At 30.6% G+C, this 14,109-nt stretch overlaps 1 protein-coding gene across 1 annotated transcript; it reads right to left on the reverse strand.

Moving 5' to 3' along the window:
- Positions 1 to 10,472: 10,472 nt before the first annotated feature.
- LOC107010215 lies at positions 10,473 to 13,703 on the reverse strand. Its single transcript, XM_015209453.1, has 2 exons — positions 11,902 to 13,703; positions 10,473 to 11,769 (listed from the first exon to the last, which is right to left on the reverse strand). The coding sequence occupies exons 1-2, from the start codon at positions 13,701 to 13,703 to the stop codon at positions 10,473 to 10,475; spliced, it is 3,099 nt and encodes a 1,032-aa protein (XP_015064939.1).
- Positions 13,704 to 14,109: the final 406 nt, after the last annotated feature.

A 14,109-nucleotide genomic window follows, 5' to 3' on the forward strand; every position in this document is an offset into this window, starting at 1 on the left:
TTGGATCAAAACTGTGATGGTAACCATTGAATTGTATTTTTCATAGGCGTCAATTGAATAAGAAAGAACAAACATAATTTTTATTTTTAAACTGATAAAAATCCTAACACGTAGTGGTCATTATATACTTAAAGTGCCAAATTAGTGGGTTTAAGGGATGAAAAAAAGCCTTGTCAGTTACATTAACTAATTTACCTTACTTAGTGGAAAATTAATTAGAATATATTTTTGTATTATAAAAAACAACACATATATGGATATAGCCATTTTATAACACAAAGTGTAGCTATTAATTTTAAATTTGATACTTATAGTTATTTCAATCTAATAACCCAGAAATTATAGCTATTTATGTAAGTTACACTTTTCTTTATAAATAAAATAATTTGTTCATTTTCTCTTTTGCTTCTCTTTGTAGTTTTTTGAGATTATTTTTCTTATTCTTGTAGTTTCTAAAGACACTGATTGTTTTTATTCACTTTTAAATTTTGAAGAATTGAATTATGTTATGTTGAGAACACGATACTTCTTTCCTCTTCAAATTATATATAACTAAATATTTTAAATATTTTTGCTTGATTAGTTAATTATAATTTTATGTATTTTTGTTGTTTTTATTTTAAGGATGTTTATAGTTCTCCGGTTAAACCTCCAATGCAATAAGAGCTGATTGGTTCCTTATAAGCTTAAATAGTTAAATGAAAAAACGCCAATATATCTTATTTTTATTTTCGTCTAACAATATCTTCCTCCTCACTAGCTATAGAAATGTTATGCAAATATATACTCCTTCCGTTTCAAAAAGAATGACCCCATTTCCTTTTTAGTCTGTTTAAAAAAGAATGACCCCTTTCCTTTTTTGGCAACACTTTAACTTTAACTTTCCACGTGGCATGTTTAAGACCACAAGATTAAAGGGTATTCTGGTAAATTTGACATAACTTTAAATTAGAACCACAAGATTAAAAAGTCTTCTTTCTTTTCTTAAACTCCGTTTCAAGTCAAAGTAGGCCAATCTTTTTGAAACGGAGGGAGTAATAAATATAAGTAATAAAAAAAGTAATATATCACATCTCAATATAAAGTAAATAAAATACTAAATATTCAATACAAACATGTTATATAGCTAAGACGATTCCTCTTACAATTTCGTATCTCACAATCACATAACAATGATATGATAAAAATACATAATTTTAATGTTGCATTATTTTTTATATTATTTATACATAGAAATTATTTATAGGCCAAAAAGTTGTTTCACAATTTTGAGAATTTAATCAAAAAAAAATTAACTATTTTTTAATTTTATTTTAAAACATCCATAGGATTACTTTTTTTTTTTGACAATTTTAAATTTTTTCTATTCCTTTTGATTAACTTTTTAATTCTATGTCCCTTTTTAAATTTGATTTTAATTAATTTTTCTCTTAATAGATTTCTCTCCTATAATATAAAATAAGAGAAAAAGTATATATTGTTCAAAATAATAGTAATTACTAAAAATAATGTTTACTAGTAGAAGCATATTTAGAGACTTTTAATAAATTTGAAATGTCTAAAATGAGGTAAAAAGAAAATATGTCATATAATAAAATTAAACCATAAAAATGGTGGAGGATTTTACTTAAACATACTTTTGTTTATTAAAAAAATATGTAACTTTTTTTTTTTACTTTTTCTCTTATTTTTATATATTTATTTTAATTTAAGTTTTATCATAAACTTACACCTCTTCATCTTTCATAACCTCTATACTTAATTAATACTTATTAGTAATACCTATAACTTCCAACTTTATACTTTCATAACATTACTTAATGTTTAAATTTATGACATCTTAAAAGCGCATCAAAAATATATTTCTAACCAAATATATTTATGTTTAGCTTAATTGTGCTTTACTTTAATCTTGTAATGCAAAACCTATCGACAAATACTGCTTTGTGTAATTATTTTTACTTCTATAAGAATGATACAAAATAAGATATATAAAAGAGATTAATTGATTTGTTTTTTTGCATGAAATCGTAACGAGACAAAAGTTACGGTCATTTGAAGTTTCACCAAATATAACGAAAAAGGGGTAGTTTTGAACTTTTTAACTTCAAACGGACATAAATCATGTCCCGTATGTCCGATCAAGGTAGTTTTTCTTTTCAATCTGGTTATTTTTTAGATATCTACGCGAAAAAATACCACACACTGCCATAGGATAATAGTTTTACTTTTATTGATTTTTAACCATATATAGGGTAAAATTATAAGGAAAAAATGAAAGTCAAATCTGATAAAGAGATTGAGTTTACCACGTAAATCTTGAAAAAATAACAACTTTTAAAAAAAGAATCGCCTCTAAAAGATAATCGAGGCAAAAGCTACAGTCATTTGAAGTTTCACCAAATGTAACAAAGGGTTAGTTGTGAATTTTTGAACTTTAAACGGACATAAATCATGCCCAGGATGTCCGATCGAAGCATTTTTTTCTCAATCTAGTTATTTTTTTGATATCTACGCGAAAAAATACAACACACTGCCATATGATTTATAGTTTTACTTTTATCGATTTTTGACCATATAAAGGGCAAAATTATAAGAAAAAAATGAAAGTCAAATCGGATAAAGGGATTGAATTTACCACGTAGATCTCGAAAAATAAGCAACTTTAAAAAAAGAATCGCCTCTAAAAGAACTTGAGGCAAAAGTTACAGTCATTTGAAGTTTCACTAAATGTAACAAAAAAGGGGTAGTTGTGATTTTTTTAACTTCAAACGGACATAAATCATGCCCCAGATGTCCGATCGATGCGATTTTTTTCAATTTTGTTATTTTTTTGATATCTACGCGAAAAAATACCATACACTTTCATAGGATTTATAGTTTTACTTTTATCGATTTTTGACCATATATAGGGCAAAATTATAAAGAAAAATGAAAGTCAAATCGTATAAAGAGATTGAGTTTACCACGTAGACCTTGAAAAAATAAGCAACTATAAAAGAAATTGCCTCTAAAAGATACTCGAAGCAAAAATTACGGTTATTTGAAGTTTCACCAAATGTATTAAAAAAGGGGTAGTTGTGAATATATGAACTTCAAACGGACAAAATAATACCCCGGATGCCCGATCGAGGTGGTTTTTTTGGTTATTTTTTCGATATCTCGCAAAAAAATACCAAACACTGCCCTAGGATTTATAGTTTTACTTTTATCGGTTTTTGACCATATATAGGGTAAAATTATAAGGAAAAATGAAAGTCAAATTGGATAAATGGATTGAGTTTACCACGTAGATTTCAAAAAAATAAGCAACTTTAAAATAAGAATCGCCTCAAAAAGATACTCTAGGAAAAAATTACGGTCATTTGAAGTTTTACCAAATGTAACGAAAAAGGGGTAGTTGAGAATTTTGAACTTCAAATGGACATAAATCATGCCCCGATGTCCGATCAGGCGGTTTTTTTTCGACACACTACCATAGGATTTATAGTTTTACTTTTATCAGTTTTGACTATATATAAGACAAAATTATAAGAAAAAATAAAAGTCAAATCGGATAAAGGGATTGATTTTATCGCATAGATCCCAAAAAAATAAGCAACTTTAAAAAAAGAATCGCCTCTAAAAGATACTCGAGGCAAAAGTTACGGTCATTTGAAGTTTCACCAATTGTAACGAAAAAGGGGAAGTTGTGAATTTTTGAACTTTAAACACACAGAGATCATGCCCCGGATGTCCGATCGAGGCGGTTTTTTTTTCAATCTGGTTATTTTTTTGATATCTACTCAAAAAAATACCACACACTGCCATAGAATTTATAGTTTTAATTTTACCGGTTTTTGACCATATATAGGGCAAAATTATAAGGAAAAAATAAAAGTCAAATCGCATAAAGTGATTGAATTTACCATGTAGATCTCGAAAAAATAAGCAACTTTAAAAAATGAATCGCCTCAAAAAGATACTCGAGGCAAAAAAGTTACAGTCATTTGAAGTTTCACCAAATGTAACGATAGAAGGGCAGTTGTGAATTATTGAACTTCAAACGGACATAAATCATGCCCCGGATGTCCGATTGAGGTGGTTTTTTGTCAATATGGTTATTTTTTTGACATCTACGCGAAAAACATCAAACACTGCCATAGGATTTATAGTTTTACTTTTATCGGGTTTTGACCATATATATGACAATATTATAAGGAAAAAATAAAAGTCAAATCGGATAAAGTGATTGAGTTTTCCACGTAGATCTCGAAAAAATAAGCAACTTTAAAAGAATAATCGCCTCTAAAAGATACTCGAGGCAAAATTTACGGTCATTTGAAGTTTCACCAAATGTAAAGAAAAAGGAGTAGATGTGAATTTTTGAAATTCAAACGGACATAAATCATGCCCGGATGTCCGATCGAGGCGTTTTTTTCAATATTTTTATTTTTTTGATATCTACGCGAAAAAACACCACGTACTACCATATGATTTATAGTTTTACTTTTATCGCTTTTTGACCATATATAGGGCAAAATTATAAGAAAAAAAAGAAAGTCAAATCGGATAAAGGGATGGTGTTTACCAAGTAGATCTTTAAAAGATAAGCAACTTTTAAAAAAGGATCGCCTCTAAAAGATCATCGAGGTAAAAATACGGTTATTTGAAGTTTCACCAAATGTAACGAAAAAGGAGTAGTTGTAAATTTTTTAAATTTAAAAAAACATAAATCATGCCCTAAATGTACGATCGAGGCAGTTCTTTCTTTTTTTTCAATCTTGTTATTTTTTTGATATCTACGCGAAAAAACACTATAGATGCCATATGATTTATAGTTTTACGTTTATCGGTTTTTGACCATATATATTTCAAAATTATAAGGAAAAAATTAAAAGTCAAATAGGATAAAGGGATTGAGTTTACCACGTAGATCTCAAAAAAATAAGCAACTTTTAAAAAAAATTGCCTCTAAAAGATATTTAAGGCAAAAATTACGGTCATTTGAAATTTCACAAAATGTAACGAAAAATGGGTAGTTTGTGAAATTTTAAACTTCAAACGGACATAAATCGTTCCTCTGATGTCTGATCAAGGCGAATTTTTTCAATCTGGTTATTTTTTTGATATCTACACGAAAAAATACCACACACTGCCATAAGATTTATAGTTTTACGTTTATCAGGGTTTAACCATATATAGGGCAAAATTATAAGGAAAAAATGAAAGTCAAATCGGATAAATGAAATGACTTTACCACATAGATCTCAAAAAAATTAGAAACTTTAAAGAAAGAATCGCGTCTAAAAGATATTCGAGGAAAAAGTTACGGTCATTGAAGTTTCAACAAATGTAACATTAGTTGTGAAAATTTGAACTTCAAACGTATATAAAACGTGCCTCCGATGTCCGATTTAGGAGATTATTTTTCCAATATTATTTTTTTTTTGATATTTACGCAAAAAAATCACACACTGTCATAGAATTTATAGTTTTACGTTTATCGATTTTTGAACTTATATAGGGCAAAATTATAAGGAAAAAAAGAATCTCAAATCGGATAAAGGAATTGACTTTACCACGTATATCTAGAAAAGATAAGCAACTTTAAAAAAAGAATCGCCTCTAAAATATACTCGAGAAAAAAGTTTCGGTCATTTGAAGTTTCAACAAATGTAACGTTAAAGGGTTAGTTGTGAAAATTTGAACTTCAAACGGGCATAAAACGTCCCTACGATGTCCGATCGAGGCGATCTTTTTTCAAATATGATTATTTTTTGGTATCTACGCAAAAAAACACCACACACTGTCATAGGATTTTTAGTTTTTGTTTATCGGTTTTTGACCATATATAGGGTAAAAATTATTAGGAAAAAATGAATGTCAAATCGTATAAAGGGATTGATTTTACCACATAGATCTCAAAAAAATAAGTAACTTTAAAAAATGAATCGCCTCTAAAAGATACTCGAGGAAAAAGTTACAGTCATTTGAAGTTTCAACAAATGTAAAGTTAAAGGGGTAGTTGTGAAAATTTTAACTTCAAACGGATATAAACGTGCCTCCGATATCCGATCGAGGCTATTATTTTTTGCAATATCATTTTTTTCTATATCTACGCAAAAAAATGCCACACACTGCGATAGGATTATAGTTTTACGTTTATCAATTTTTGATCATATATAGGGCAAAATTATAAGGAATATATGAATGTCAAATCGGATAAAGGGATTGATTTTACCACGTTGATCTCAAAAAAATAAGCTACTTTAAAAATTAAATCGCATGTAAAAGATACTCGAGGTTAAAGCTACGGTCATTTGAAGTTTCAACAAATGTAACGTTAAAGGGGTAGTTGTGAAAATTTTAACTTCAAACGGATATAAACGTGCCACTGATGTCCGATCGAGGCAATTTTTTTTCCAATATGATTATTTTTTTTGATATCTACGCAAAAAGACACCACACACTGTCATAGGATTTATAGTTTTACGTTTATCGGTTTTTGACCATATATAGGGTAAAATTATAAGGAAGAAATAAATGTTAAATCGGATAAAGGTATTGAATTTAACACGTAGATCTCGAAAAAATAATCAACTTTAAAACAAGATTCGCCTCTAAAAGATAATTGATGCAAAAGTTACGGTCATTTGAACTTTCACCAAATGTAACGAAAAATGGGGTAGTTTGTGAATTTTTGAACTTCAAACGGACATAAATTGCGCCTCCGATGTCCGATCGAGGCGATTTTTTTTAATTTGGTTATATTTTCGATATCTATGTGAATAGCAAACACACTGCCATATAATTTATAGTTTTAGGTTTATAGATATTTGACCATATATAGGGCAAAGTTATAAGGAAAACATGAAAGTCAAATATTCTAAAGGGATTGAGTTTACCACATAGATATAAAAAAAAATAAGCAACTTTTAAAAAAAGAATCTCCTCTAAAAGATAACTGAGGGAGAACTTACGGTCATTTGAAGTTTCACCAAATGTAACGAAAAACGGGTAGTTTGTGAAATTTTGAACTTCAAACGGACATATATCGTGCCTCTGATGTTCGGTCGAGGCTATTTTTCTTCAATCTAGTTATTTTTTAATATCTACGCAAAAAATATCACAGACTGCAATATAATTTATAGTTTTACGTTTATCGGTTTTTGACCGTATATAGGGCAAATTTATAAGCAAAAAATGAAAGTAAAATCGGATAAAGGAATTGATTTACAACGTAGATCTCGAAAAAATAAGCAACTTAAAATAAAGAATCGTCTCTAAATGATAGTCGAGGCAAAACGTACGGTCATTTGATGTTTACCAAATGTAACGAAAAAGGGATAGTTTTTGAATTTTTGAACTTCAAACGGACATAAATCGTGCCTCCGATGTCCGATCGAGACAATTTTTTTTTCAATCTGGTTATTTTTTCTATGTCTACGCGACAAACACCACACACTGCCATATGATTCATGGTTTTACATTTTTCGGTTTTTGACCATATATATGGCAAATTTATACGGAAAAAATAAATTTCAAATCGTATAAAGGGATTGAGTTTACCACGTAGATCTCGAAAAAATAAGCAACTTAAGAAAAAGAATTGCCTCTAAAAGATACCCGAGGCAAAAGTTACGGTCATTTGAATTTTAAACAAATGTAACGTAAAAGGGGTAGTTTGTGAAATTTTAAACTTCAAACGGACATAAATCGTACCTGGGATGTTCGATCGAGGCGACTTTTTTTTCAATATGGTTATTTTTTCTACATCTATACCAAAAAACAACACGCACTGCCATAGGATTTATAGTTTTACGTTTACCAATTTTTGATCATATATAGGGCAAAATTATAATGAAAAAATAAAAGTTAATCGGATAAAGAGATTGAGTTTACCAAATAGATCTCGAAAAAATAAGCAACTTAAAAAAAGAATTGCCTCTAAAAGTTACTCGAGGCAAAAGTTACGACCATCTGAATTTTAAACAAATCTAACGTAAAAGGGGCAGTTTGTGAAATTTTGAACTTCAAACGGACATAAATCGTACCGTCCATGTCCGATCGAGCTGTTTTTTTCAATATGGTTATTTTTTCCATATCTACGCAAAAAAACACCACACACTGCCATAGGATTTATAAATTTACGTTTATCGTTTTTTGACCGTATAAATGGCAAAATTATAAGGAAAAAATGAATGTCAAATCGGATAAAGAAATTGAATTTACCACATATATCTCGAAAAAATAAGTAACTTAAAAAAGAATAGCCTCTAAAAGATACTCGAGGCAAAAGTTACGTCCATTTGAATTTTAAACAAATCTAACGTAAAAGGAGTAGTCTATGAATTTTTGAACTTCAAACGGACATAAATCGTGTGTCGATGTCCAATCGAGGCAATTTTTTTTAAATCTGGTTATTTTTTCGATACTTATGCTAAAAACCACCACACACTGCCATCGGATTTATAGTTTTAAGTTTATCGATTTTTGACTATATATAGGGCAAAATTATAAGAAAAAAATGATAGTCAAATTGGATAAAGGGATTGAGTTTACCACATAGATCTAAAAAAAATAAATAAGCAACTTTAAAAAAAGAATCGCCTCTAAAAGATACTCGAGGCAAAAGTTTCGGTCATTTGAAGTTTCACCAAATGTAACGATAAAAGAGTGGTTTTTGAATTTTTGAACTTCAAACGGATATAAATCGTGCCTACGATGTCCGATCGAAACAATTTTATTTTAATTTGGTTATTTTTTGATATCTACGGAAAAAAACACCACACACTGCCATAAGATTTATAATTTTATGTTTATCGATTTTTGAACATATATAATGCAAAATTATAAGGAAAAAGTTAAATTGAAATCGGATAAAAAGATTGAATTTACCACGTAGATCTCAAAAAAATAAGTAACTTTAAAGGAAGAATCGCCTCTAAAAGATATTCGAGGCAAAAGTTACAATTATTTGAAGTTTAACCAAATGTAACGTAAAAGGGACAGTTTGTGAAATTTTAAACTTCAAACGGACATAAATCGTGCCTCCGATGTCCGATTGAGGCGATTTTATTTCAATTTGGTTATTTTTTTGATATTTACGGAAAAAATACCACACACTGCCATATGATTTATAATTTTATGTTTATCGGTTTTTGACCATACATAGGACAAAATTATAAGGAAAAAATGCTAGTCAAATCGGATAAAGGGATTGACTTTACCACGTACATATCAAAAAAATTAGCAACTTTACAAATATAATCGCCACTAAAAGATACTCGAGGAAAATGTTTTGGTCATTTGAAGTTTCAACAAATGTAACGTTAGTTGTGAAAATTTGAGCTTCAAACGGACATAAAATTTGCTTTCGATGTCCGATTTAGGCGATCATTTTTCCAATATGATTATATTTTTGATATCCACACAAAAAAATACGACACACTGTCATAGAATTTTTAGTTTTACGTTTATTGGTTTTTGACCTTATATAGGGCAAATTTATAAGGAAAGAATGAATGTCAAATTGGATAATGGAATTGACTTTACCACACATATCTCAAAAATATAAGCAACTTTAAAAAAAGAATCGCCTCTAAAAGATACTCGAGGAAAAATTTACGGTCATTTGAAGTTTCAACGAATGTAATGTTTAAGGGTTAGTTGTGAAAATTTGAATTTCAAACCGACAGAAAATGTTCCTACGATGTCCGATCGAGAAGATCTTTTTTCCAATATGATAATTTTTTGATATCTACGCAAAAAAATACCACACACTGTCATAGGATTTATAGTTTACGTTTATCAATTTTTAACCATATAAGGCAAAATTATAAGGAAAAAAAGAATGTCAAATCGTATAAAAGGATTGACTTTACCACTTAGATATCAAAAAATTAAGCAACTTTAAAAAACAAATCGCCTCAAAAAGATGCTCGAGGAAAAAATCTACGGCCATTTGAAGTTTCACAAAAAATGACTTTAAAGGGGGTACTTGTGAAAATTTGAACTTCAAACGGACATAAAACGCCCATCTGATCGTACATCGGATGCGGGTTTAGGGTTTAGGGTTTAGGTTTCAGGGTTTAGGGTTTAGGGTTTAGGGTTTCTTTTTTTTTAGTTGAACGACCCTTGAGGTGGGTCAGGGGCTTAGCAACACCCCCAGGCCTTAACATTCATAAAATCAAAAGTTACATGAAGGGGGACATAAACCTTACCTTCTAATTTGGTAGGTATTTAATTGACTTATCTCCTAAGATAAATCAATTCAACCTTATACAATTAGTTACACTTCTATAGAAATAAAATACCTAGAGAGGACTCCTCCCTTAATACATTTTTCTAAGAATGCATAAACTAGGGAGACTTTCCCTTTACAAAGAGTCTATGAAAAAGATCAAATCTATACTAATAACTATCACATAGCTAGTTAATAAATTTGAGTGTAATTTGGATATCCATTACTTTGATGCTTTGTCGTTTGGCTAAGGTGGATGTTTGATTCTCCTGATTTTCCTTCTCCTAAAGCTTTGTATACCCATTTTTTCCAACATATAGCTCTCTTTAATAGTTCCTTTAAGTTGTTGAGTAATATAAAAATGCTGAGGAATTTCCAGATTGTGGCTGAATTTTGCCAGCAAATCAGCAGTAGTGTTTGCCTCTCTATAGATGTGTTGACATTGAAAAAATTCCAGCTTGCTTACTATGTGCATAATGTCTTGAATCAGTTGTTGACATCTCCAAGGAATGCTTAAAATCTTCTTGATCCATTTACACAAGAGTTCTGAATCCACCTCCAATTCAATACACTTGTATCCATGTTGTTCACACCAATCAAGACCATATAGAGCTGCCTTTAACTCTGCCATATTGTTAGTTCCAGATCCTAATGGTACTGAAAATGCATAGATTAGTTTACCTTGTTGATCCCTTAGAATGCCTCCCCCCCCTATTTTACCTGAATCTGATAGTGCACTCCCATCTGTGTTGAGCTTGTATTTGCCTGCAGTTGGTGATTTCCATCTTACCATTGTAACTTTGTATTGTTGATGACATTGATCCATAATGTTGATTAAATTATCCCAGCTGTGCTGCCATGATATGCTAGGGAACACAACTCTAGTAACCTGCATAACATCTTTAAAAATACCATAGTGCACTCTTTGAATGCTTGATTGTTTGCCTCCATACTTCACAGCACACCTGTTTTTCCAAAGATTCCAACAAATAAAGTTAGGTAATATATAGCTAATTAACTTATGTACCTCATTATTAATGTGCAGACTCCTCCATTGCAATAGCTGGCTTCTCAAATTGATATTGGATATTACTGCTCCTACTGTTGCTGCATAGTATCTCCACATATATTTTGCAAAATGGCCAGTGATTAGAATATGGTTGATGTCATCTTTGCCCTTTTTGTAACAACAATAACATTCTAAATCTTCCTTGCCAAATTTTTGCAGAATGTCATTTGTAGGGAGTTTACCCCTCAAAGCTCTCCAAATAAAGAAGGCTACTTTGAAGGGCATATTTTTATGCCAAATTATAGTATTAATAGGATCTTGCTGTCTTTTCTTTCTAATAATCTCCCATGCTGAAGCAATAGAGAATTTTCCATTTTCTTGAGGTGTCCATATGGCAGTGTCTGCTATTCCTTCTTCATAAGTGATATTGGTCTGAAGAATATTGTGTACCAATAAGGGTGGTACCTGCTGTCTAACCACTCTTTCATTCCATTTACCATCCTCAAGATAACTGGCCAGATCTCTATTGTTTAAACTAGAAATATTGTTACAAAGGTTTGCAAGAGAACCAATTCCAAGCCAGTTGTCCCACTAGAAACTGCAAGTTCCTTAGTGAATATGCCAATGAATAAAAGGTTCCACTTCCTGTCTATTCCTAGTTAAATACCTCCAAACTATAGAATCACCAGTATCATATTTCTTGGCCACACAATTAGCTCTTTGACAATATTTGGCTTTTAAAAATTGACTCCACAAAGAAGGCTTTGTTCTAAATTCCCACCACTGTTTATACTGAAATGCTTTGCAAACATCTTCCATCATTCTAACTCCAATTCCTCCTTCATTAATTGGATAAGCCATAGTCTCCCATGATGACCAGTGATATTTCTTCCCATTATTATCTCTACCCCCAAAAAAATCAGCTATAACTCTTTTGATGTAATTGATGGTAGTCTTTGGAGGAGATATAGTAGCTAGAGTATGTATAGGTATAGACTGCAAAACATGTTTTACTAAAGTAACTTTGCCTCCAAAATTTAATATCTTGAATTGCCAACCAGAAATCCTTTTGATAATCTTTTCCACTATATCAGAATAATATATGATCCTTTGCCCTCCAATGTATAATGGACAACCTAAATAATTTATAGGACTGTTCTTCCTACCAAAACCAGTTGCCAACTTGATATTATCAATAATATTTTGATCAGTATGAGGTGTTACCATAAAGAAACTTTTTTCTTGATTTACTTTCTGATCAGACACATTTTCATACTCCTCTATAGTCTTCATTATAAGATGTAAGGATCTATTATCAGTAGATGAGAAGATAATAATATCATCTGCAAAACTAAGATGATTAATCTGAGGCCCTTTTCTTTCCATATGAAAGCCTTTATACAATTGATTATGATGAAGAAGATTCAATTGTCTAGATAGTACTTCAGCACCTAAAATAAATAGTGCTGGAGATAGTGAATCTCCTTGCTTAAGACCTCTTGTAGATTGAAAAAAGCCATGTCTTTTGCCATTGATCACAATTGAGTACCAATTATTACTCATAATTCTCCACATTTTATCAATAAATAATTCACTAAAACCCATTTTTCTCAAAACTATACAAGTGTAGGACCAGGAAACTCTGTCATAAGCTTTACTCATATCTAGCTTAATAACAACATTCCTACCTTCCCTGGGTAATTTGATTTCATGAACAATTTCTTGAGCCAACATAATATTCTCAGTAATGCTCCTGCCTTTTACAAATCCAGACTGATTGACTGACACAATCTTAGGAAGAATAGAGGCCAATCTAGTGCTTATAATCTTTGAAATAATCTTATTCACAAAATTACTTAGACTGATAGGTCTGAAGTCTTTTAGCTTATTAGGATGCTCCACTTTAGGTAGAAGAATAAGACAAGCATGAGTCATATATCTAGGCATCACACTACCATTAAAGAAAGACTGTACTGCAGCCATAATGTCTTTCTTAATAATATCAAAACAAACTTGGTAGAACTTTCCTCCAATACCATCAGGCCCAGGGGCAGAATTTGGGTTCATGCTCATAATAATTCTTCTCAATTCTTCCTCTGTAGGCATTCTATCTAATTCTGTATTTTGTTCTTGAGTAATCATAGAAGGAATACATTGAATTGCTTCCTCTCTTATCTTCTCATTATTGCCAGTAAAAATCTTTTGATAATAGTCACAAGCCTCCTTAGCAATGTTATCTTCCCCTTCAATCCATACACCATTTTCATCCATAACTTTATGAACAACCATTTTTTTTCTTCTTCCTCTAATTACAGCATGGAAATATTTAGAATTAGCATCCCCTTGTTTCAGCCAATGCAACTGAGTTTTTTGCTGTAATATATTATATTCCACTTTCAGATACTTAATATATTGAGCATTAACACCACTTAATTTCTCTCTGCTCTCCTTACTATTATTCTGAATCATATCTTCTTCAGCTTTTTAACAATCTCCTCATACTGCTTGACCTTTTCAAAAATATCACCATATTCCTGTTTTGACCAACTTCTTAAGGTTCTAGTTAACCTCCTCATTTTTGCATGTAAAATCCACATAGGATTTCCAATCACCTCTTTTTTCCAACAATTTTCAACAGTTGCTAAAAAAGTCTCATTATCAGTCCAACAGTTCAGAAATTTGAAATACTTAATGATGTTCTCTTGATTATCTCTCATCTCCATCAATAATGGACAATGATCTGATCCAACTGAGGGGAGATGAGTAATATGAGTTTGTGGCATCTTATCCAACCACTTATCATTAGTCATTCCCCTATCTAATCTTTTCCAAATTCTTGCACCATCCTGTCTGTGATTACACCAAGTAAAATGCT

Source organism: Solanum pennellii, chromosome 2, assembly GCF_001406875.1.
Source record: "Solanum pennellii chromosome 2, SPENNV200".
NCBI classification, from domain to species: Eukaryota; Viridiplantae; Streptophyta; class Magnoliopsida; order Solanales; family Solanaceae; genus Solanum; species Solanum pennellii.

Excerpts from the sequence above, each read along its gene's own strand:
- LOC107010215 (XM_015209453.1), bottom strand. The coding sequence starts at position 13,703 with ATGATTCAGAATAATAGTAAGGAGAGCAGAGAGAAATTAAGTGGTGTT. Across the intron at positions 11,770-11,901 it reads GGTGATTCTATAGTTTGGAG|TTTAAACAATAGAGATCTGG; the intron begins GTATTTAACTAG and ends CAATATTTCTAG.